Source organism: Saccopteryx leptura, chromosome 2 (assembly GCF_036850995.1).
Source record: "Saccopteryx leptura isolate mSacLep1 chromosome 2, mSacLep1_pri_phased_curated, whole genome shotgun sequence".
Lineage (NCBI taxonomy): Eukaryota > Metazoa > Chordata > Mammalia > Chiroptera > Emballonuridae > Saccopteryx > Saccopteryx leptura.
This window is the reverse complement of record NC_089504.1, coordinates 150,089,760-150,116,103: the sequence shown is the minus strand read 5'-3', so window position 1 is coordinate 150,116,103 and position 26,344 is coordinate 150,089,760. Positions and strand designations below refer to the sequence as shown.

Below are 26,344 nucleotides of genomic sequence, written 5' to 3'. Positions count from 1 at the left end.
GTCTGCCTGCGGAGAGAGCGCCGATTGGCCGCGGCTTCGCCCCGCGGAAGCAGTGCCACTGGGTCAGCTGCGTGTTCTTCTCAGGAAGCGGATGAGGGACGTGCGGTCCGTGTCGTCGGTCTCATTCCGCGGGGCAGCTAGGCGTTGTTACCGACATGGCCCACCCTGAGCCCCGCTACCCGTCCTCCTCCATCGAGGACGACTTCAACTATGGCAGCTGCGTGGCCTCTGCCAGCGTGCACATCCGAATGGGTACGTCGCCCCTCTCGGCCCGCGGGGCCGCACCCAGGACCGATTTCCGGTGTCGAGGGCGCGTGCCCTCCGGCCGGGGCTCACCGGGCGCGCGAGGGGCTCCCTCCGGGGTCAGAGAGAAGGCCCTTCCCTCCTCCGGCTCCTCCCCTCCGCTGACGCCGGGACGGAGCGCCTCCCCTTGGCGGGGCTGGGCGGGCGCCTGCCCCTGGAGAGAGGGCTCCCGCTGTGTGCTCGGGAAGGGGACCGAGCCCGTCCTATAGCGTAGAACACTGCCGCCCCGGGGTTGAAGGGGACAATGAACAAACACCTCAGCAGCCTAATTCGGCATCTCAAAATAAAAGTAACTGCACGTGTCCCTGGCCGATTTGCTCGGTGTGTATGGTGTTGGCCTGGAGTGCGGACGTCCGGGTTTGATCCCGCGTGGGGGCACACAAGAGAAGCGACCATCTGCTCACCCTCCTTCTCTCCCTCTTCCTCTTTTGGGGCCAGTGACTCAGTTGGTCCCAGTGTGGGCCCCAGACTGGGGATGGGGGGGCCGTGGGTGTTGCCGGGTAGATCCCGGTTGGGGCGCATGGGGGAGACTATCGCCTCTCCTCTCACTTAAAAAATAAATAAAAAGAAAAGAAACTAGATGTTATTTTTTTAGTTTATAATATATTATCAGTTTATTGTGTGGTCACTGTAATGGACACCGGCACTGCTGGGATGTTCATACTTTAGAAGCATGGGAACCAATTTTAATTTTCTATTTTTCTCCTTGGCTGGCTTGAAAGATCTGTGAGGGCAGGGGCATTATTTATTCTTGTTCACTATTTTCTCTCTGCAGGAGCTAGAACTCAATATAGGTTTGAGTGTTATTGGGGCAGTTGCTGGAAATGGATGCTTTCTAAAGCCAAGATACCAGATTAGTTTTAAGTTAGTATGCAATACCAGTGGGCAGAAATTATTTTGAACTTAAAATGCTCAGTTTCTCCTAAGTGAAATTCATTGTCCACTAGTTCAGCATATTGATCACAGAAGCTACCTCAGATTTTCATTCTGTCCTGGCAGCCAGAACTTGTTCTAGAAAATTATGAAGCTCTGATGCACTAAGAATCTTGATCTCTAGCATATCTGTATTATTTCTGGAATTGAATTTTGGAATTATTTTGGCAAGTGAGTTCAGTTTTTGTTTTTAATTAAATTTTTAAAACTTGTGGTAAAATACACAATGTTAAAACTTTAGCATCTTAACTATTTTTAAGGGTGCTAAAGCTCAGTAGTGTTAAATATATTCCCATTGTTGTGCAACCAACCTTCAGAACTTTTTCATTTAATGAGATTCTACACTCATAAGAGAACTTCCCCTTACCCTTCTCCTCCACTCCCTGGCAACTAATTACCTGTTCTTCTGTTTCTATGAATTTGGCCATTCTAGATATCTAATGTAAGTGGAATTATAAAGTATTTTTCTTTTTGTGACTGGCTTGTTTCAATTAGCATGTTTTCAGGATGCATCCCTATTGTAGAATGTCAGAATTTCCTTCCTTTTCAAGGCTGAATAATATTCCATTTTATATATAAAACAAATTCTGTTCATCCATTCATCTGTTGGTTGCTTCCACTTTATTATGAGTAGTGCTGCTATAAACATACGTATACAAATATATTTTCAGGATCCTGTTTCTCATTCTTTTGGATGTATACCCAAAAGTGGAATTGCTGGATCCAAATGTGTTTTGGTGAAAAGCCTCAGTTTTTCCATAGGTATGATTAATCATGAATGGTGGTTGGGTGAAAATGCCAACTACTAACTGGCTTATTCTTTCTGGTAACTCACCCTTGTCTAGGAACCATCCAGAAGCCAACCCAGAGCCATTCAGTAGAACAAAGACATTCCCATCACCCAGGACATGACAAGGGACCAGCTGTGTTAGGGACCGAGGTCAAAAACCAAATAAAACAAAAGATACACCTTGTGCTCTTATTACTTAGGAAATTATAAGGGCTTCAGGAGCACTGTGTTGGGAACCAGAGACAGAGACCAATATATGTTTTCTATTTTCTTACAATATTTATGGTAATTATGCTTTTAATTTTTTTGAGGAACCACTGTACTGTTTTACATAGAGGCAACACCATTTTGTATTCTTACTAACATTGCACAAAAGATCAATTTCTCCACATCCTCACCAACACGTGTTATTTTTTAAGTAGCCATCCAAATGGGTGTGAGATGATATCTCATTTTTTGATTTGCATTTCCCTATTAATTAGTGATGTTGAACAGAACATCTTTTCATATATGATACTTATGGGCCATTTTGTATATATTCTTTGAAGAAATGTTATTCAAGTCCTTTGCCTATTTTGTTTTAGATGGACTTTAGTTTTTAAAGCACTTTTAGGTTCACAGCAAAATTAAATGTAGAAAGTAAAGAAAGTCCCCATATACTCCTGCCCTACATACTCAAAACCTCCCCACCATCAACATCCTGCTCCGGAGTGGTACATTTGTTATAATTTGTGAACCTACATTACCCATAATTATCACCCAAAACCTATAGTTTACATTGGGGTTCAGTCTTGGTGTTATACATTCTTTGGTTTTGACAAAAGGATAATGACATACACCCACCATTATAGTACCATGCAGAATAGCTTTACTATCAGAAAACCCTCTGTGCTCTCGCTATTCATCTCTACCTCCCAGCCAATCCCTGGCAACGGCTGATCTTTTTGCTGTCTTTATAGCTTTGCCCTTTTCAGAGTGCCGTATAGTTGGAATCATGAAGCATGTGTAGCCTTTTCAGATTGGCTTCTTTCACTTAGTAATATACATTTAGGATTCCTCCGTATCTTTGAAGGCTTGATAGCTCATTTCTTTTTACCGCTGAGTAATAGTTCAATGTTTGGATGTACCACCATTTGTTTATCTATTCACTGACTGAAGGACATCTTGGTTGCTTCCAAGTTTTGGCAAATGTGGATAAAGCTGCTACATAGACATCTCTGTGCAGTTTTTTGTGTGGGCATAGTTTTTAATTTATCTGGATAAATACCAGAGAGCAAAATTGCTGGATTGTATGTTAAGAGTATGTTTAGTTTTGTAAGAAACTGCCAGAGTACAATTGATGGAACATATGGTAAGAACAGCTTTAATTTTGTAAGAAACTGCCAAACTCTTCCAAAGTAGTTGTACCATTTGGATGTTTTTTTAAAAATTATTTTTTATTTCTTTTGATTTTAGAGGGAGAGGGGCGGGGAGAGAGAGAGAGAGAGAAACATTGATTTGTTCCACTTATTTATACATTCATTGGTAGAATGAATTATATGTACTGCTCAGGGTACGTACAAGAATCTAAGCCACAACCTTAGCATATCGGGCTGATGCTTTAACCAACTGAATAGATGTACCATTTTGTATTCCACTAGCAAAGAAGGAGAGTTTCTGTTGTTGCACATTCTCACTAGCATTTGGTGGTGTTAGTGTTTTGAATTTTGGCCATTCTAATAAAGTGTGTAGTAGTATGTCATTGTTTTAATTTGCAAATCCCTATGACATACAGTGTTGAGCATCATTTTCATATGTTATTTGCTATTTGTATATCTTCTTTGGTGAGATGTCTTGTTAAGGTTTCTTCCCCACTTTTTATTTGGCTTTTTTTTGTTTTCTTATTGTTGAGTTTTAAGAATTCTTTGTAGATTTTGGATAAGTCCTTTTATTAGATGTGTTGGCAGCCATTTGCTTCCAGTGGCAGATATTTGCTTCTAGTCTGTGGCTTGTCTTCTTCTCTTGACTTGGCTGAGTTTTAAATTGGGTTATTTGTTGTTATAAGAATTCTTTTTAAAAAAATCTGTCCTAGATATTAACCTCTTATATGTATCATTTGCAGACTTTCTCCTGTTCTGTAGGTTGCCTTTGCATGCTGTTGACTGTGTCTTAATGCAGAGTTTTAAAATAGTTTGAAATAGTATAATGTATCTATTTTTACTTTTGTTTCCTGTGCTTTTTGTCATATCCATTTTCCCTGGAATTAAAATCCTTGAAATGATAGACATCCATGTTTTACAGAAAACTACATTTCAAAACAGTTGTCTAAAATAACAATTCTTTGCAGTAAGTAACACTGGGGGACCAGAAACTAGATTTAGTAATCCACAGATGAATGTTTTTTCCACCTGTCTGCATATACAGACTGTTTTTAAAGAAAAATTACTCTTATACTTGATTTACTTCTGTAGGTCTCATATCAGTATAACAGTGGTGATCTAAGTATAAGAAACATTTGTTCATTCATGAATATTTAAATTTCACAGAAGATTTTACGTAGGAGTCCTGGTAATTAGACTGGGAACTAAACTGACTATATCTGTATTAAAAAGTGGTCTTCAGCCATCTTTAGTCCTTTACCAATTAATGAGTAAAACAAAAATGCCCCATTTTTTTTTAAGCAAATTAAGCTGCCTGTAATGTGTATATTTTCTGGAAAATACTTCTGGTATATTATACATATAAAATTACAGGGCTCCTTGTTGGAAAACAACAAATCATGAAGCTACAGAAAAATTATGAGAGAATGAATTTCTTAGTACAGCCTCTACCTTTAGCACTTTACAGCACCAATTAAGCTAGTTTATATAGCTAGTTATAATATATATGAAATATAGTCTATTAAACTAGTCTGTTTTAGCAATATGGGATATGTATATTTTTGAAGACTAAGACCTACTATTTTATAGACTCAGGAGCATGTTATACATACTTTTTTGGAACTTTGTATTTTCACTTTAATATATTTTACATATGAAAATAGCAGTACCTGATAACTTTTTAATGGTATGGTCTTGCATACTATACACACACACACACACACACACACACACACACCACAATTAATTTAATCATCCCCTCTTGATGGATATTTAAATTATTTTCTTCTTATTCCTTTGAATGGTACTTTAGGGTGGTGGTCCCCAACCTTTTTTGGGCCACGGACCAGTTTAATGTCAGAAAATATTTTCACGGACCAGCCTTTAGGGTGGGACTGATAAATGTATCATGTGACCGACACAAGCATCAAGAGTGAGTCTTAGATGGATGTATCAGAGGGAATCTGGTCATTTTTAAAAAATAAAACATTGTTCAGACTTAAATATAAATAAAACGGAAATATTGTAAGTTATTTATTCTTTCTCTGTGGACCGGTACCAAATGGCCCACAGGACCAGTACTGGTCCGTGGCCTGGGGGTTGGGGACCACTGATTTAGGGAACGTCTTTCCATATCTTTGTGAATTTTTGCAAGAACTGCTCTAGGATAAATTTTTAGAAGTGAAATTATGGGGTCAAAAGAGTATGTATATTTTATATTTGATTGATATCATTAACTATCCTTCAAAAAAGGCTGCACCGGCCCCGGCCGGTTGGCTCAGCGGTAGAGTGTTGGCCTGGCGTGCGGGGACCCGGGTTCGATTCCCGGCCAGGGCACATAGGAGAGGCGCCCATTTGCTTCTCCACCCCCCCCCCCTCCTTCCTCTCTGTCTCTCTTCCCCTCCCGCAGCCAAGGCTCCATTGGAGCAAAGATGGCCTGGGCGCTGGGGATGGCTCCTTGGCCTCTGCCCCAGGCGCTAGAGTGGCTCTGGTTGCGGCAGAGCGACGCCCTGGAGGGGCAGAGCATCACCCCCTGGTGGGCAGAGCGTCTGCCCCTGGTGGGCGTGCGGGGTGGATCCCGGTCGGGCGCATGCGGGAGTCTGTCTGACTGTCTCTCCCGTTTCCAGCTTCAGAAAAATACAAAAAAAAAAAAAAAAAAAAAAAAAAAGGCTGCACCTTTGACTCTCCAGGAAAGTAATATATGAGGGTACTTATTTTGCACCCTCACCAACACTGAATGTCATCGGCCTTTTTAATATCTGGCAATATGGGGATGAGAGGTTGGCAGACACTTTGTACAAAGGCCGAAATAATATTTTCAGCTTTATGAGGCCATAAGGTGTCCATTGTAACTACTCAACCCTGCCATTGTAGTGCAGAAGCAGCTGGAGAGAACATAGAAGTGAGTTTGTGTGGCTGTGCCCAGTAAAACTACTGAAAAAATCAAGTGGTAAGCTGCATTTGGCCAGTGGACCTTAGTTTGCTGACTCTTGTGGTAGGTAAAAGTGTTATCTTGTTTTAATTTGCATTTCTTTATTTAGCTATGTGAGTGAAGGTGAACATTTACCTTCATTTACATAATTGTATTGGGCTCTGCTCTGATATTAGGGAGATAGCAATGACCTGATGATATTTCAGTCCTCAAGAGTGTTATTTGGATTGGGAATTGAGGAAGACAGGCACTAAAGAGTAAGCAAATGAATAGACCACTGGTTGTGATAAGTTCTCCGAAGAAAATAAATAGTGATGGAATAGACCCTAAGGTTTAGAGTGGCAGCTATTTTAAAGAATGGTCAGGGAAAGGAGGAAACAGTTGTGGCCCTGGCCGATTGGCTCAGTGGTAGAGCGTTGGCCTGGCATTCGGGAGTCCCGGGTTTGATTCCCGGCCAGGGCACACAGGAGAAGCGCCCATCTGCTTCTCCACCCCTCCCCCTCTCCTTCCTCTCTGTCTCTCTCTTCCCCTCCTGCAGCCGAGGCTCCACTGGAGCAAAGTTGGACCAGGCGCTGGGGACGGCTCCGTGGCCTCTGCCTCAGGTGCTAGAATGGCTCTGGTTGCAACAGAGTGACGCCCCAGAGGGGCAGAGCATCGCCCCCTGGTGGGCATGCCGGGTGGATCCCGGTCGGGTGCATGCGGGAGTCTGTCTGACTGCCTCCCCATTTCCAACTTCAGAAAAATACAAAAAAAAAAAAAAAGAGAGAGAGAAGGAGCTAGCCAGGTGTATTAGTTATCTATTGCTTAATAGAATATTACCTCAAATTTTAGTAGCTTAAAACAAAGTTATTCCCACACAGTTTCTGAGAATCCAGAATCTGAGATGGACTTAGCTGGGTAGTTCTCTCTGGTTCAGGGTCTCTCATTAGATTCTGGTCAAGATGTGGGCTAGGGCTGCAATCAGCTAAAGGCTGACTACCAGGAAATCTCACTAATATGGCTGTTGATGAAGGCCTTAGTTCCTTGCCACTGACCCACTCCACTGGCTACATGAGTGTCCTCAACATGGTGACTGGCTTCCTTCCCCCAGAACAAGTGATTCTTGAGTGAGTAATGAGGAAGCTGTAAAGCAGGGGTCCCCAAACTATGGCCCACGGGCTGCATGCGGCACCCTGAGGCCATTTATCCGCCCCCGCCGCACTTCCAGAAGGGGCACCTCTTTCATTGGTGGTCAGTGAGAGGAGCATAGTTCCCATTGAAATACTGGTCAGTTTGTTAATTTAAATTTACTTATTCTTTATTTTAAATGTTGTATTCCCATTTTGTTTTTTTACTTTAAAATAAGATACGTGCAGTGTGCATAGGGATTTGTTCATAGTTTTTTGTTTATTTTATTTTATTTTATTTTATTCATTTTAGAGAGGGGAGAGAAAGAAGGAAGGAGGATCAGGAAGCATCAACTCCCACATGTGCCTTGACCAGGCAAGCCCAGTGTTTTGAACCAGCGAACTCAGCATTCTAGGTCAACGCTTTATCCACTGCGCCACCGCAGGCCAGGCTGTTCATAGTTTTTTTTATAGTCCGGCCCTCCAATGATCTGAGGGACAGTGAACTGGCCCCCTGTGTAAAAAGTTTGGGAACCCCTGCTGTAGAGCCTTTTATGACCTTGTCATGATAATCATGCATACTGTAACATCTCCATTATTCTATTAATTAGAGCAGGTCACTGAGGTCATTCCACATTCACAGGGAGGGGATTAGGCTCCATCATTTGATGGTAGTGCCAAATAATTTTTAGGCATATTTTAAATCACCACAGTTTCCCTCTGGCCACAAACTATTTTTCTTTCTTCCACATGCAAGCCAAGAAGACCTTCTCAAAGGCTTTGGCTCTAAGGAGACAAATTATTTGTACCCACACACCCAACACCCTGTGGTAGGATGGGCATAATTAGGTGGTATTTTTGCCAAAAAACATATTCAATAAATTTGCAGGTCTCCTATGATTCTTACTAAGGTTTATTCCACTAGATAAAGCATACACTGCTACTTTTGCCTTTGTTGTTGTTGTTGTTAAAGTGAGTCACTTGAAGAAAATGTAAAAAATTGTGGAAATATTTTAAATCACCATTTTATGTAAAGAAGATAGGAGCATTCCAGGCAGAGGAAACAGCAAGGACAGAGGCCCAGAAGGAGGATTTGGCATATTTAGGGAACAGATAGGTGGCTAGTGTGGGTAAAGCGTATGAGGAAGAGGAAGAGTGGTGTGAGCTGAAGTTGGAAAGTTTCTTTACCCTGCGCCGTGTAGGCCCCATAAAGGCTTTTAAGTTTAATTCTAAGTGTAAGAGAAACCATTAAAGATATTAAAGCAGAGAATCACATGATATGGTTTATTTTACAAAAAAAAGATCACTCTTGACAACTGTGTGGAACATAAATTAGGTGGGATGAGAGTGAAAGCATGGAGACCAGTTAGGCTACTCCAATAGTCAAGGTATAATAAGATCATACAGACTTTGATTAGAGAGGTAGCAGAGGAATCCAAGAGCTGGATTTGTTCTACTTTCCAAGTGGAAGTCGTAGTAGTAGTTGTTAATGGATGGGAAGAAGGAGGGAAATCAGAGAGTCTCCTACATTTTTGGCTTGGTGGATGTTGGTGCTGGTTACTGGTGAGAAGACTGGGAGAACAGATTTAGGTAGAAATAAAGAGTTCCTGTTTTGGCTGCGGTAAGTTTGAGATGTCAAATAGAAAGAGGGAAATCAGGACTCAAAAAAAAAAAAAAAAAAAAAGAGAAGATATTGCTGTTGGGCTTGTATTTTCATATTGACTCTTATTTTTCCCTGTGATCTGTGTATGCATATCATTTGCACTTTGTATATTAGTTATTTAAAATGGATAACAAATGTTCCTTTTTCTTGGGATTTCATTTAAGGTTCCCTTTTAAAAGCATATAGAAAACACTGTGATCTGGAATGTCTGCATCAGGATTATTTTGGCTCACCACAGATTTCTGTAAAATGTTTGCCAGTTACAAAAGTAATAAATATTTATTAGTAATATATGAAAAAATACAGATAAGCAAAAAACAGAACATAAAAATCATCCTCAGCCATACTGCCTAAAGTAAACCATTGTTAGCACCTTGGTGTGTATGTCTCCTTTTCTTTTCCCTAACTGGCAAAATTCACCTTTCATTAATTCAGTATAAATTTATTTGGCTGAATGCTGGTGGTATGAAAATGAGTAAGACATGCTCCCTATGATTAGATAGATTTTAGTCTTAATAGTCTAATGGGAGTGAAGGACAAGTAGGACTCATCAATTATAAAGTGATTACAAGTATGTTTAGGGTCCCTTGGGGACATGAGGAAGCACGTTTAATTCAGACTGAGGAAATGAGAAAGGCTGACCCTTGAAAGATGGTTAACAGTTAGCTAAAGGGGTGAGGGGAGAAGAATGTTATTAGTATATTTACATAGAGAAGGTGGGAACTGTTCAAGTTTTACTTCTGAAGCTGGTGATGAGTTGAGTGTTCAGTGTATTTATATCTGTATATCAGAAGACTTTAATAAGTATTTTAAATAATTAGGCCTTATAATTTATGAATGTTGATAAAATACTCTGAAAGTAAGAATTTCTTATTGTATAGAAACTAGAGGAAAAGGTACTATTAGTGAGAAATAAAAATAGATGAGTGAAAGTAAATTTATATATTGTTTGCCTTTTAAAGGGAAGTTTCATTTAAGGGAAACATTTGTACTGGTTGGAAATTAAGATTGCTCTTTAAATTTATATGTAACCATATACTTCTTGTTCCTACATTTCAGTTTCAAGATAGAGTTACTCTTTAAAAATGTTGTTTTTCATCTTTTGTTTTGTTGTATGCTGCTATTTACAAATATGCATTTATAACTTTTATTTTGATGAAAAATATTTACATTCTGGCCCATTACATTAATTTTTTTTAAGTTCATGCTTGGAGGTTACCACTTACAATTTTTTTTCCTTTGGAAGCATTTTCTTTAAGTTTTAGTTACAGGTTACATTATTTGGATTAAAATAAAAAAGAACATATAAAAATTTAATATAAATATTTATAAATTTAGTATTTATAAATATACTTAATATTTATAAATATAAATTTGATATTGCTGTTCTATGAAAAATGCTTAAGAAAATAATTATGTGTAAATATTTTCTTTTTAGCCTTTCTCAGAAAAGTCTACAGCATCCTTTCTCTGCAAGTTCTCTTAACTACAGTGACATGTGCATTTTTTTTATACTTTGAATCTATACGGACATTTGTACATGAAAGGTAAGCTGATTCTGAATCACTTTTAGCCCCTCTATATTATAAGCAAAGTTCCTTTTTTTCTATTAACTTTCTTTATGTTTGTATTATTAACTCTTATAAATAAGATTAGTTTTATGTTAATTCTTATAAATAACATAAGGAAAATATTCTACAACATGATAATGAACTTTTTATCTTACAGTTTCATAGGGTTAAACCCTTATGTCCTGGGATAGTATTAAGAATTTTTACTATATGCTGCTTTTGTCTTTTTTTTAATTAGACTTATGCCTTGTCCCCAAAACCTGATAATGTACTTGAAAAATAAAGGTGTTTAATAAATGTGTATTTAATTTATTTTAGTGTTGGCTCATGACTGGGATGATTTCACTGAAAAGTTTTCAGAAGAGCTCCATATGATTTATCCCAAATTTGTTTAAGATATTACCTCTAAAATAATTATTTTCATGGCTAAAATAATATAGATTCTTTATTTTAAAGGGAAGGAAAAATAAGGAATGAATATATATTCTTAAGATAATTTCTATCCTCCCCTACAGAAAGGGAGTCTCAAACTGTTAAGTTTGCTATTTGGGATAAATACCCTAAAAAGGGAACTAGGTATACAATTTGTTTATTAATAGCTTTTCTTTGTATTTTAGTTAAAGAAACAGTATGTTAATTGCAAAACTTACTGAAATATGATAGAAGTTGATACTGTAGGAAGAAAAGTCTTCCCCTTGCATTGTGGGCTTGTCCTGCTGCTCCGCCCCATCTCACACTCCTCAAATTTCCCAGATGGAAAAGTAACTTCGTTTACAGTTTGGTGTAGATCATTCCAGATTTTTTTGTACTTTCAAAAACACTTAAAATAAACAAATTTTATTAAATTTGGTAATACTACTTACGCTGTTTTTTAACTTGGAGCTACTTTAAATTTTATGTCTTTCAGTCCTGCCTTAATTTTGGTGTTTGCTATTGGATCTTTGGCTTTGATTTTAGCACTGACTTTAAACAGACATAAGCATCCCCTTAACCTGTACCTGCTTTTTGGATTTGTGAGTACTTTGACAATATTTGTTCCTTTAACATTTATTACTGAGTTTTAAATTTATTTATTTAATTGAATGCATATATGTGTAAAAGTAGCAGAACTGAGTTTTTTAAAAAAAGAATTTGTATATTTTAGGAGATTATTTGTAATCTAGTCTGTAAAAATTTTTTTTTTTTTTTTTCTATTTCTTTTTTTTTTTCTTCTTCATTTTTCTGAAGCGGGAAACAGGGAGAGACAGTCAGACAGACTCCCGCATGCGCCCGACCGGGATCCACCCGGCACGCCCACCAGGGGCGACGCTCTTCCCACCAGGGGGCGATGCTCTGCCCATCCTGGGCGTCGCCATGTTGCGACCAGAGCCACTCTAGCGCCTGAGGCAGAGGCTACAGAGCCATGCCCAGCGCCCGGGCCATCTTTGCTCCAATGGAGCCTTGGCTGCGGGAGGGGAAGAGAGAGACAGAGAGGAAAGTGCGGCGGAGGGGTGGAGAAGCAAATAGGCGCCTCTCCTGTGTGCCCTGGCCGGGAATGGAACCCAGGTCCTCTGCACGCTAGGCCGACGCTCTACCGCTGAGCCAACCGGCCAGGGCTGTAAAAATTTTTTAACTTTGTAAATTCCAAAGTTTATTCTGTCAATATTTTGATATACTGGAAAAAAAATATAATGAATTAGAATCACATGACCTGTCTTTGTCTTTGATGGGGCATTTAGTCTTTCTGTACCTAAGTTTTCTTATATGTAAAATGAAAATATTAAAATAGATTTCCCCTGTGATACTTTTACTCCTACTATTCTGTGCTTTTTTTTTTTTTTTTTTGAAGGGGGAGTTATATTGTAGCCTTAATTTCATAGGCTTTAAATTGAAATCTTTGATTAACTCCTCAGTGTTATTTTTTTTAATGACTCTTCTTTTAAAGGACCATTTTGTCCAATTGATGTGCTTTTACTAACTTGTTGCAAAATCATTGTTGGGAGAACTCAAATTTAAGTCATGTTTGTTGAGATATATGTGAAAATTAAAACCCAAACTATTACCTATAAAAATTCAATCTTAGATTATGACCAGAATGGATTGGTAAAGTTCAAGTTGTGTGTGTGTGTGTGTGTGTGTGTGTGTATAGATATATTTTTCCCGTATATATCCAGTGTGCTTGGGGTTCTGACTTAAAAATTTACATCAAAACATTCCAAACTGCCTGAGCAGGCGGTGGTGCAGATAGAGGGTTGGACTGGGATGCTGACGACCTAGGTTCGAGACCCCAAGGTTGCCAGCTTGAGCACGGGCTCATCTGGTTTGAGCAAAGCTCACCAGCTTGGACCCAAAGTCGCTGGTTTAAGCAAGGGGTTACTTGGTCTGCTGTAGCCCGATGGTCAAGGCACATATGAGAAAGCAATCAATGAACAAAGTGCCACAACAAAAAACTGATGATTGATGCTTCTCATCTCTCTGCGTTCCTGTCTGTCTGTTCCTGTCTATCCTTCTCTCTGACTCTCGCTCTGTCTCTGTAAAAAAACCCGAAAACCCCAAAAAACATTCCAAACTAATATTAAGAACATTTATAATCAAATAAGATTGAAAATGTAATTTATCAGATTAAACTACCTTAAACTAAAGAAAATGTATGAATTCTGATAAGTTTTTGTTATATGATGAAAGAAAAGCTCCTGACTGGAAATTTTCAATTGTAGAAAAGGTGATTCATTTAAACTTAGGTTCTTCTGTTTGCCAGGTATCAGTACTCTAACCCAGGTTATCACTGGTAGCAGGTGGTTTATTTTAAGGATATAAGAGCTTAGGAACCCACCAACCTACTCCATCAGACCTCAAGAAAACTAGAGGAAGGTCCCAGAAGTGATGCTATTCTAGGAAATTCAACAGCAAGAGTTTGTGGTCTCCTCTCCCTTCTTCTGTTACATTTCTTCTCTACCTTGCAGCTGTCCTTACACGTAGTTTTCCCCTTCACTATCGTTAGTTTTTATATGGCCCATTGTGGGCCCTCTTGTAATTCATTAACCTTTTAGCTTTAGCTCCTACTACCATTGCTTTATTTTCTGAGTTTCAGTTTCTAAGTCAGAAAGAAGCTGATTGGCACAGCTAATTAATGGCACAGGTCACATTGTAGATTGTTAGGCAATATGGGTTGACAGCCCAAGTCAGGTGCCAACCCCTAAGAGAAGGAAGGAAGTACAAAAAGAAATAGCATCATGTAGAGTTCCTCTTCAACTCTACACATAGCCAATCTGCTTTCAGAAAGGCTCTGATTGATTTCTGTGTGGTATAATATGTAGTATGGACCAGTTTTTGCCAAGCAGGGAGAGGACCCACTAGAAAAGCATCAGCCAAATGCTATAGGCAAGATATGGTTACTTACTGCTACAACTAATAATCATGCCTTATAGCTAAAAATGACTTAATAAGGAAGTATGTAAAATGTATTTCTGATTACTCTGAAACCTCTGATACTGTTATTTTTTCCTACTGTACCAAAATAAAGAAGGAGATGGATCTCACCTTGCCTTAGGCGTGTGTGTGTGTGTGTGTGTGTGTGTGTGTGTGTGTGTATGCACATTTAAAAAGAGGCATTACTTTGGGATGGTATGTTTTCCTGGTTTTACCTTTTCTCTTGTATATATTATTTTTATTTCTTCTACTTGAGTATGGGGTAGGATTTCTTACCTAAAATCATGTCACAAATATCAAGAATATTGCCTGGAAAAAAATATTTTTTTTTTAAGTGGGAGAAAGTGAGACAGATTCTCACATGCACCCTGACTGGGATCCACCCAGCAAGCCCTGTTTTGGGCTGATGCTCAAATCAACTGAGCTATTTTTAGTGCCTGAGGCTTACGCTCAGATTAGTCAAGCTATCCTTAGCACCTAGGCCAACACTCAAACCTATAGAGCAGGGGTCCCCAAACTTTTTACACAGGGGGCCAGTTCACTGTCCCTCAGACCATTGGAGGGCTGGACTATAAAAAAAAACTATGAACAAATTTCTATGTACACTGCAGATATCTTATTTTAAAGTAAAAAAACAAAATGGGAACAAATACAATATTTAAAATAAAGAACAAGTAAGTTTAAATCAACAAACTGAGTAGTATTTCAGTGGGAACTATGCTCCTCTCATTGACCACCAATGAAAGAGGTGCCCCTTCCGGAAGTGCAGCGGGGGCCAGATAAATGGCCTCAGGGGGCCGCATGTGGCCCGCGGGCCGTAGTTTGGGGACCCCTGCTATAGAGCCACTGGCTGTGGGAGGGGAAAAGGGAAAAGAGGGGGAGAAAAAGGGGGACAGAAGCAGATGGTCACTTCTCCTGTGGCCCCGGACCAGGAATCAAACCTATATGCTGGGCTGACACTTTATTCACTGAGCCAACTGGCCAGGACCAGAAAAAATATTTCTATCATCTTTTGCTACCACTTCCCGGACACTACCAACAACATCACAAAATGTGGCAGTGGCTTTATTGTCTCCACATCTATGTACAGTTTCTAATACTGTTTTTGCTCTGGTTCTACTGATTTCTTGATTTCAGGTAGGGAAGGTTTATAGGAAATGCTTCTATGTATGATTATACAGCCACTGCTGTTACTTGGCTTTGCTTTTATGATATGGTCTATCAGATGGTTGATACAATCTAACTAAGTAAACATATAAAACAAAATAAAGATATGTAATTAAGTGGGGAAAGAAGCTAGAGCTTAAAGCTCAGTATTCCTAAGTCTTTTATTCAGGATCTGAGTTCAGCTGCTTATGACTTGGCTTAAACAATGACAAAGTAAAAATGGCTTAAACAAGATGATTTATTTCTCTTTTAATGTAAAAAATATGAATGACTGTTTAGTAGTGTTGTCAGGGGCCCAGGTAGCTGCTATGGTTCAGATATTCTTAAAGTGTCATGTGGTATCAAATGCTCACCATCATATCCATATTCCATCCACTTATTCCTTAAAACTGAGAAGAGAGAGAAAGAAGCCTCTTTGTTTTTAGAAGTTGTACACCTCTAGTCACATTCTGTTGGCTAGATATATTCTAGCCCTATGGCCAGATCTAGCTGTACAGAATACTGAAAAAATGTCATATTTAATTTGAACAGCTGTGTGTCCAGGTAAAAATTCTGTTACTAGGGAAAAAGATAGAATATCTTTCTGAGTTTTAAGACTGTCATGGCAAAAAACTACCTATGCAGTTAACATTAAATTAAGACTTAGTAATTTAATATAAATATTTAATAATCCTATTGAGTGAAATATTTAAGTATTTAGAAATGTGGACATGATTTGCAATTTCATTTTTATTTACATTACACAGTGAAAAAAATAGAATTGTCTGTATTATTTCTATAATCTTCCTCTTACAGATATGAAAAATCTACTTACAGTTTAAGGAATGATAGGATCACAATTAGAATCTAAATATTCTCACTCAATCTGTCCTATATACCTCACAAGGCTGTTCTGAAGCTAAAATGGGATCGTGCATATTGAAATGACATTGAACTAGAAATCAGAACCATGTACATGACATAGTATAAGTATTACATGCATGTATGTAATTTCAGTTTCTTTTTCTTAGACACTGTTGGAAGCTCTTTCTGTGGCCTTTGTTGGTAAGCCATAATTCTTACATATGTTATAGTTACTTTTTAATGTGGATAAATATTCTGAGTAAAAATGTATTTGGGGCTAAAGCTTAACATCATGGAATATATTTCAAAAATATGGCATACGATAAAGAATTTCTAAAATATAAGCAGAAGTTAAATGTTTATACTTTACATAATTCTACTGAGCTTAGAGGAAGTGGAAAATAATTAGAAAAATAGAAGCAGAAAACAATATTCATGTGTGTTGATTCATTTATAAAAATAAGACAACCATAGCTAATCTTTTCCCTAATTTAAAGAGATTTCAGAGGATCTGATAACATGTTTTGAGCCAAGTATTTTCATCCTGAACTCATCCTCTTGAACGTCCTACCTTGAGCTGTGCTTTCTTATTGTATCCTCATTTACTATCAGATGGACCCATAGGAAAACAGTAGTATTTCCTGTTCTGTATGAGGTTATAAATATGTGTTTAAAAGGAGTTGTCTGTTATGATTACTTGATGTACCCTATGTAATGCCTTAAGTAGAAAATTTCATGATTTATTAACAATAAAAATTCTGATTGTCTCAACATGATTAACCTGGGGTATCAGAAGGGTCAGCATTAATTATTACTCTCAATAAAGTAAATTCTTAATCCTTTTGGTTAATTTATTTATCTCTTCTTATTTTGTCAGTATTTTTTTTTTTTTTTGTATATTTCTGAAGTTGGAAACGGGGAGGCAGTCAGACAGACTCCCGCATGTGCCCGACCGGGATCCACCCGGCATGCCCGCCAGGGGGTGATGCTCTGCCCATCTGGGATGTCGCTTTGTTGCAACTAGAGCCATTCTAGGGCCTGAGGCAAGAGGCCATAGAGCCACCCCCAGCGCCCAGGCCAACTTTGCTCCAATGGAGCCTTGGCTTCAGGAGGGGAAGAGAGAGACAGAGAGGAAGGAGAGGGGGAGGGGTAGAGAAGCAAATGGACACTTCTCCTGTGTGCCCCGGCTGGGAATCGAACCCAGGACTCCTGCACGCCAGGCCGATGCTCTACCACTGAGCCAACCGGCCAGGGCTGTCAGTATTTTTTTTTTTTTAACTTGTCTAAGCCAGTTTATTGAATCTGTATATTGTTTGGTAATCCACTTTTTTTTTTATAAATAATCGGAATATAAGAAAATAATAGCCTGACTAGCTGGTGGTGCAGTGAACCTGGGACACTGAGGACCTAGGTTCAAAACCCTGAGGTTGCCAGCTTGTGCGCAAGTTTGCTGGCTTGGGCTAGCTTGAGCAAGGGGTCATTGGCCTAGCTCGAGCCCCCCACACACCATCAGGGCACAGATGAGAAGCAATCAATGCTGCAACTACAAGTTGATGCTTCCCATCTCTTTCCCTTTCTGTCTGTCTGTCTGTCTCTCTCTCTCTCTCACACACACACACATACACACACACACACACACTAATAATAATAGTATCTATTAAAATAAATAGGATTGAAATTTCATAACATGGAAAGTATTATTAATATTTACTTATTTTTAGTTAGCATTTTTATCTATTAATATACTTCTCACAAAAATTAGGGGCTATTTCAAAATAAATATGAAACGATAAAATATCCCCTAATTTTTGTGAGCAGTATATTACATACTATTAATATTATCAAGTCCATCTCTGACTTCCCTAACTCCCACCATTTGTAAAGCATGTAGGAAAGAGATTTATTTCAATGTTATTGGAACTAGGGTGGAAATACATAAATGGAATAATATGAGAACACTATCTTCATATTAATTATAATATCTTTTCCACATACTTATTAAAATTACTGACAAGAAGGCCCTGGCCGGTTGGCTCAGCAGTAGAGCGTCGGCCTGGCGTGCGGGGGGACCCGGGTTCGATTCCTGGCCAGGGCACATAGGAGAAGCGCCCATTTGCTTCTCCACCCCCCCCCCCCCTTCCTCTCTGTCTCTCTCTTCCCCTCCCGCAGCCAGGGCTCCATTGGAGCAAAGATGGCCGGGCGCTGGGGATGGCTCCTTGGCCTCTGCCCCAGGCGCTAGAGTGGCTCTGGTCGCGGCGGGAAGACGCCCCGGATGGGCAGAGCATCGCCCCCTGGTGGGCGTGCCGGGTGGATCCTGGTCGGGCGCATGCGGGAGTCTGTCTGACTCTCCCCGTTTCCAGCTTCAGAAAAATACGAAAAAAAAAAAAGTTACTGACAAGAAGCAAAAGTGATTTCATGTTCTGTCTTTCTGTGTTCACCTTCCTAATCCTGTAACAGCACAAATAGAGAAATTCCAACAATGTAGCATTGAGGAATAGCAAGAATTTGGATAATTAATCTCTGGAAAATTAAGAATAACTTAAATGGTTTGGGGTTCAAAGCAGTTAACTTCCTTTAAAGACGTTATAATTTATCATTGTCTTAAAATGTTAAGCAGTTGTATTGCAGTAGCCATAGTCAATCCAGAGGGTCATTCTAATTTTATGGAAGGGAATTGGGTATATATTCAGTAAAACCACAATAAAGCACTCTGAGATAAGGCAGGTTTGGATATAAAGCAAATAGCATGGTTTCTGTCCTCTGTAGGGTCAGTGAATGGCAGACAGTGCAAATAGCCCCAATATTTTTCTTGGCCAGTTTCTTCGATTTTGGCTGATGAAGATTTTGGCCATTAACCAGATGATTGCTAGAACTTACACAAACTATCCAGGAATTCCTAGCCATAGGACCCAGAGTCATCCTTATTGATATCTGAGCCATAATGGACAATCACTACAGATGATAAACTGCAGCTGGAACAGGGGTTGAGTGAGAATCATTCCACCTTGTTCCCCAAATCCCTAACTGGCTAGCTGTGTAGTCCCCAGGGATTTCTTTAACTCTATAATAATGTAACCTCATAACTTTGTATTAATGAATATTTTGGAGCCTATTTATTGCACTATGGGTATAGTTCTATTGTACCAATCAGTATTGAAGGCTGAATAAGTAGTTTTTTCATAATGTATTTAATGGCAAGTAGTACAGGACAAAATAAAGCATTTCAGTTAGATTCCAGAAAAAAAGCTATTTTATATGAATATTTTTAAAAGATTTTATTTTATTGATTTTACAGAGAGAGGAGAGAGGAGAGGAGAGGGTAGCAAAAAGTATCAACTCATAGTTGCCTCATTTTTTTTTTGGTTGTTCAGTCCTTGGTTGTTGCTTTTCATATGTGCCTTGTCCCGGGCAAGCCCAGGGTTTTGAACCAGCAACTCAGCATTCCAGGTCGATGCTTTATCCACTGAGCCACCACAGGTCAGGTCAGGCTACATCAAATATGTTTATATGCATTTTTACTCAGTTTTTAATTTTACAATTACTTTCCATTGGTATGTAGTACAGGAGAAAATAAAGCACTGCAATTAAATCCTAGATAAAATCTGTTTTATATTGAATATATTTATATGTATTTTAATCAGTATTTTTTAATTTTACAGTTACTTTCTATGATGTATATATTATCCTGCAAGCTTTTGTGCTGACTACTGCAGTATTTTTTGGCCTGACTATATATACTCTACAATCTAAGAAAGATTTCAGCAGATTTGGAGCAGGGTAAGTTATATATTCATGCCTATGATAGATATCTTTAACATTATAGTTTTGAGAGAAATGCTATATGGTTAGCTTTGGACACTGCTTTTTAAAGTGAAACATAATGAAAGGTCATCTCTGAGTTCTAGGACCAGGTCCTCCTCTCCCAGAGCATTCAACGACATGGAAAGTGGCTTTATTTCCTTGTCCTCTATACTGAAAGGGAAATGAATGCCTTTGTCTTAACATAAATGCTAGCAAGACCATCCACATCTTTGTGGTCAAAGCAAAGTTTTGGAGATGTCTGCATGAACTTTAAATCCATTTGATGGATTTAAAACCTTTTTGATCCATGTGATTAACCTGTATCCTTCTTCCAATAGTAGATAGATACGTGGAATATCCTTTTTATATTAGGATATAGGATAATGGTACTGTGTTGCCCTCACCTGGTAAGAATGAGTAGATTCTTTTCTGTGCTCTCCCTGGCTTCCTGTTGGCACAATCACCCAACCATTTTCTGTTTTTTTTTTTTCCTGTTACAACACTAAACATTTACAAAAGTATGCTCTTGCAGAATTTTCTTTCTTGCCCTCTTTTTCCCCTGGTAATCCAGATTACCAGAAATCTCTATTGGGATAAAATACAGTTTGTTAGGCAGTATTGATAATTGTGCAAGATGCAAACATAGTTTTATTAAAATGGAGTTTGATTTAGGGAGAATTAGCTTTTTTTTCAGATTCCTTCTTGTGGGGGAGGGAAGTAGGGGGTGTTTCATACATATTTGTGTGGTCAAGATGATGAAAGACTTGTTCTCTCTTCATCCCATCCCAGTCTTTAACTGCTCCCCTCCTTCCCATCTGTGCTAGAACTCCTAGTAAATAATCTCCCCTGTATTTCACCCTTCTGATAATATATTCTTTCTTCTTCCTTAGCTTAGCTGAAACTTGCTTCCTCCCTGAGAACTGTTCTCTAGCTCACTCTCCCACACTCTGTGTACCTTGGGGTGGGGAGTTGGTGTTGAAAACTGCTTCAATCATTATTCCTTCAGCGTAATAGAGTCATTGGTTTAAGGCTTATGCTTTCTGTTGATACACTTCCTACCCCTCCTCATTACTGTCATTGATCCCCTTTTTGGTCAGGCCTCCTTCATTCTTTAAAGACTTTAGCATCAAACTACGTGCGAGGCTCAGCCATCACCTGTGCCTCTGAATACGTCTGGACCTCTCCTACTGCAGTAACTTTCATTTCCCTGTCATGGCCACTTTGTGGACCTTGCCATCACGAGGGATTGTTTCATTGCTGAAATCTTAAATGCTAACATCCCATTTTCTTTCTTCAACCTTCTATCCTTCTAGCTCTCTTATTTATTTACTCCCATAACACGTACCTACTATGCTTTTTCTTCAGCTACTGTTGTAATAAACTGTCCTTCATCTAAGACCTATGAGTTTCCTGTGTTCTCCTTGCATTCAGTTGTGCCATACTAGCTTATTAGCTTGTAAGTAAGGCAAAAATCTCAGATGTCTACAGTTAGTTTACAGTTCTTAATATGGTTGGGTTTAAGCCTACCATGCTGCTATTTGTTTTTTTCTTTGTCCTATCTGTTCTTTGATCCTTTTTTCCTTTTGGATTGAGTATTTGATTCCATTTATCTTCTTTATGGTTAACAGCCATAGCTCTTTTTTTTTTTTTTTTTTTTTGTATTTTTCTGAAGCTGGAAACGGGGAGGCAGTCAGACAGACTCCCGCATGCGCCCGACCGGGATCCACCCGGCACGCCCACCAGGGGGCGATGCTCTGCCCATCCTGGGCGTCGCTCTATCGCGACCAGAGCCACTCTAGCGCCTGGGGCAGAGGCCAAGGAGCCATCCCCAGCGCCCAGGCCATCTTTTGCTCCAATGGAGCCTTGGCTGCGGGAGGGGAAGAGAGAGACAGAGAGGAAGGAGAGGGGGAGGGGTGGAGAGGCAGATGGGTGCCTCTCCTGTGTGCCCTGGCCAGGAATCGAACCCGAGACTTCCGCACGCCAGGCCGACGCTCTACCAGTGAGCAAACCGGCCAGGGCCAACAGCCATAGCTCTTTTAAATAGAGATTACTCTAGGTTTTACAGTATACCTGTGAAATGTTTAAGTTTATCCTAGTCTATCTTCAAATAATACACCATTTCATGTATAGTAGACTTATATCTGCTCTTTCCTATCTTTATCCCATCTTTCCTATATGTTATAAACCTCATAAGACATTATTAACTTTGCTTTAAACATTATCTTTAAAAAAGATCATAAAAATAGATGAAATCTTTTATGTTCATCCACAGATTTACCATGTCTGTTGTTTTCCATTCCTTTGTGTATATCCAGTTTTCATTTAGTATTTTTCCTACTGCCTGAGGGATTTCCTTTTCACATTTCTTATATAGCTGTTGGCCTCAGCTTTTGTATGGTTTTTAAAAATCTTTATTTTCCCTTTGTTTTGGAAGGTTTTTTTGAGGGGGTTGGTATAAGATTCTAGGTTGTTTTTGTATTTTAAAGATGTTACTCCCCTGCATTCCAGCATGTGTAGTTTCTGACAAGAAGTCTGCTTTCTTACCTTTATTCCTTTGCATATAATATGTCTTTTATTCCCTAGCTACCTTTAAGATTATTTCTGTTATTTGATTAACATTTTATTAAGATATTCCTTGGTACCATTTTTGTTTTTTTCTGCTTCTGGGTTATATCAGTTTAAAGTTTTCATCAAATTTGGAACAGTTTTGGCCATTATTTCTTCAAATATTTTTATGTTCCCCCTCCTTTCTTTCTTCTGTTGAGGACATATATAACAATTACATATATGTTAGACTTCTTCATGTTGTCCCACAGTTCACTGATGCTTTGTTCATTTTTTCCCTGTCTTTTTCTCTCTGTGATTCATTTTAGTTAGTTTCTGCTATTTTCAAGTTCAGTAATCTTTTCTTTTTCAGTGCCTAATCTGCTAAGCCCAGTCAGAGTACTTCTCATTTGACATAGTCTTTTTTAATTTATGGAAATTTAGTTCAATCTGTATTATTTATTTATTTTATTTATTTCTGTATTTTTTACAGAGACAGAGAGAGAGTCAGAGAGGGATAGACAAGGACAGACAGACAGGAACGGAGAGAGATGAGAAGCATCAATCATTAGTTTTTCATTGCGTGTTGCAACACCTTAGTTGTTCACTGATTGCTTTCTCATATGTGCCTTGACCGCGGGCTTTCAGCAGACCGAGTAACCCCTTGTTGGACCCAGCGACCTTGGGTTCAAGCTGGTGAGCTTTTGCTCAAACCAGATGAGGCTGCACTCAAGCTGGCAACCTCGGGGTCTCGAACCTGGGTCCTCCGCATCCCAGTCCGACGCTTTATCCACTGTGCCACCGAATCTGTATTTTTCTTTTTCTTTTTTTTGTATTTTTCTGAAGCTAGAAACGGGGAGGCAGTCAGACAGACTCCCGCATGCGCCCAACCGGGATCCACCCGGCATGCCCACCAGGGGGCAATGCTCTGCCCATCTTGGGGCGTCGCTCTGCCGCAATCAGAGCCATTCTAGCGCCTGAGGCAGAGGCCACAGAGCCATCCTCAGCGCCCGGGCAAACTATGCTCCAGTGGAGCCTTGGCTGCGGGAGGGGAAGAGAGAGACAGAGAGGAAAGAGAGGGGGAGGGGTGGAGAAGCTGATGGGTGCTTCTCCTGTGTGCCCTGGCTGGGAATCGAACCCGGGACTCCTGCATGCCAGGCCGACGCTCTACCACTGAGCCAACCGGCCAGGGCCGAATCTGTATTTTTAAAAAAATATAGATATATTTCCCATTTCTCTCATGATGATGCTTCCTCTACTTCCTTGAACAGATGGAGTATATTTTTTAATGTCATTGTATACTAATTCTATTTTTATGTCACTTCTGAATGTGTTTCTATTAATTTTTTCCCTCTGTTGGTTCTTTTTCATGCCTCTGTAAGTTTTGATTGGATGCTGGTTATTATAAATTTTACATTATTGGGTGATGAAAGCTTTTTCTTTAAAAATTTTTGGTTTTGTTTCTCCAGGCTGCTGCTGCTAAGTTCTTTGAAAATTTTCTTAAGCTTTTGAGTCTTGTTTTTAAGCTCTGTTAGGCACAGCCAGGAGAGTTTTCAGTTTAAGGTTTATTTGGCCCCACTACTGAGACAGTACCCTCTGAGGACTACTCAAAACCCCTATGTCCTAGGAGGTCTTTCCACTCTGGCTAGTGTGAATATAAACTATTCCTGGCGCTTTGTGAGCTCAGAGGATTGTTTGGCCTGCTTCTCTATGGTGACTTTTCCAGCCTTGGTCACTCCTCACTGTATGCATTGACCAGTACTCAGCCAAACACTAGAGGGGAACCTTTGGCATGTCATCAGAGCTAGCTGGCTCTGTGTATGGATCTCCTCTCCCTGGAACTTTGCCCTGCAAATTACAGATACCTTGGTCTCTCCCAATTCTGAATTCTTACCTTTTGATGCTCAAGTTGACCACAAGGCTCCATATGAGTTCCTGTCCCTACTTTGTTACCTAGAAACTCTCTCTAGCTGGATTAGTCATTAAACTCACTTCGTTTCTCTTGTCTCAGGAATCACTGTCCTGTGCTACTTGCTGTCCATTGTCTGAAAACTTATTTCATATATTTGTTAATATCTGGTTTTTATTTAAGGAGGGAGTGTAAATTTGACCCCTGTACCTACTTGTAGCTTAAAGCAACAGGTGTGTATTCAAGACTTCCAAGTCTCGTATTTAATAACAAAGGACTGCCGTCTTTGTGTGCATGTGTATGAATGGTAACTCATAAAGTTATCAGTGGCAAATTTATGTACATAATTATGTTCTTTAATACATCAGTACATTGGGAACTTTAATGGATATGCATGTTCACAGAATAATTTTTTGTTTTAAAAATTCAGTTACTTTTTATTTGTTCATGTACATATTTTCTAGAAGTACGTATTCTAGATCTCTGAAAATACTTCTGATGCATTTCTACTTATATCAGTATTTTGTGTTTCAATTGAAAACTTTTATTTTTTTTTTGAGAGAGAGATTGGGACAGATAGCAAGGGAGAGAGATGAGAAGCATCAACTCATCAACTCAGTTTCGGCACTTTAGTTGTTCATTGATTGCTTTCTCATATGTGCCTTGACAGAGGGGCTCCGGCCCAGCCAATGACCCCATGCTCAAGCCAGCGACTTTTGGGCTCAAGCTATCAACCATGGGGTCATGTCTATGATCCTATGCTCAAGCCGGATGAGGGCCTGCGCTCAAGCCAGCGATCTCAGGGTTTTGAGGCCTAGTCCTCAGCATTCCAGGCTAACATTCTACCTACTGTGCCACTGCCTGGTCAGGCTCAATTGAAAACTTTAAAAATTGACATTCTTAACAAGTTTTGTATACCATAAAAACAAATGTTAAATAGATAGCCATTCTTTCAATTCCTGGGCATTCTACAGTATTCATTGTATGTTTATGAATTATTATGTTTAAATTACTCTTTGGTAAATACCAGGATGGATTTATTTCTTCAGAAAATGTTGAATGGGTTTACAAAGGTTTTTTTTGTAAGGAACAATATTCTAAATTATAATATTTTGTTTTTATAGACTGTTTGCTGTTTTGTGGATTTTGTGCTTGTCAGGAATCTTGAGGGTGAGTTGTTTTAGAATGGTAGCTTGAAATATAAGTTTGGCCATGTCAATATAAATAATCTGAAAAAGCTATAAGAGGTATACTCTTGTGCTAGGACAGTTAGTTGTAATTATCTGAAACATAGGATGATTATAAAATTATCTTTTGAAAAATCAAGGTCTTATGTTAATCAGTATTAATTAAAGATGATCAAATGAGTTAAATTACATAAAAACACTTGTAATTGCTGATCTCCAAGTGGCACACATACTTATGGAAAAATATTTTTTTAGTTGTTTACATTTGGGATGCTCCTGTTCCAAGTCCCAGTCAGTAATTTAATAACGGGGTATCCATTGATTCTTCCATTTATTTGTTCATCCAACAGAAGCCAGGGTAGACCTGCTTTGCCTTTTTCTGCTTTTAACATTTTTATTCAAAGTTGTACAGCATTATTAAATATATATGTAGCATATGTAACTTAAGAGCAAGTTAACTTAAGTATGTTTAATATTGTTCTTCAATGTAAACTTACTACTTTACTCTCTTGCCTATAGTTATTTTTTTATAGTGAGACATTGGAATTGGTTGTGGCTGCTGCGGGAGCCCTTCTTTTCTGTGGATTCATCATCTATGACACACACTCAATGATGCACAGGCTGTCACCTGAAGAGTATGTATTAGCCGCCATCAACCTTTACTTGGACATCATCAATCTATTCCTGCACCTGTTGCGGTTTTTGGAAGCAGTAAATAAAAAGTGACTGTGGCCCTGGCTGGTGGCTCAGTTGGTACAGCATTGTACCAAAGCGTGGAGGTTGCTGGTTCGATCCCTGGTCAGGGCTCATACAGGAACAATTTGATGTT

At 39.2% G+C, this 26,344-nt stretch overlaps 1 protein-coding gene across 1 annotated transcript; it reads left to right on the top strand.

Annotated features, from left to right (window-relative positions):
• The first annotated feature begins 4 nt into the window (after window positions 1-4).
• TMBIM4 (transmembrane BAX inhibitor motif containing 4) lies at window positions 5-26,344 on the top strand. Its single transcript, XM_066369063.1, has 7 exons — window positions 5-252; window positions 10,524-10,632; window positions 11,564-11,669; window positions 16,242-16,275; window positions 19,734-19,851; window positions 25,453-25,498; window positions 26,035-26,344. Exons 1-7 carry the CDS (start codon window positions 156-158, stop codon window positions 26,239-26,241), a joined length of 717 nt encoding a protein of 238 aa, XP_066225160.1. The 5' UTR covers window positions 5-155; the 3' UTR covers window positions 26,242-26,344.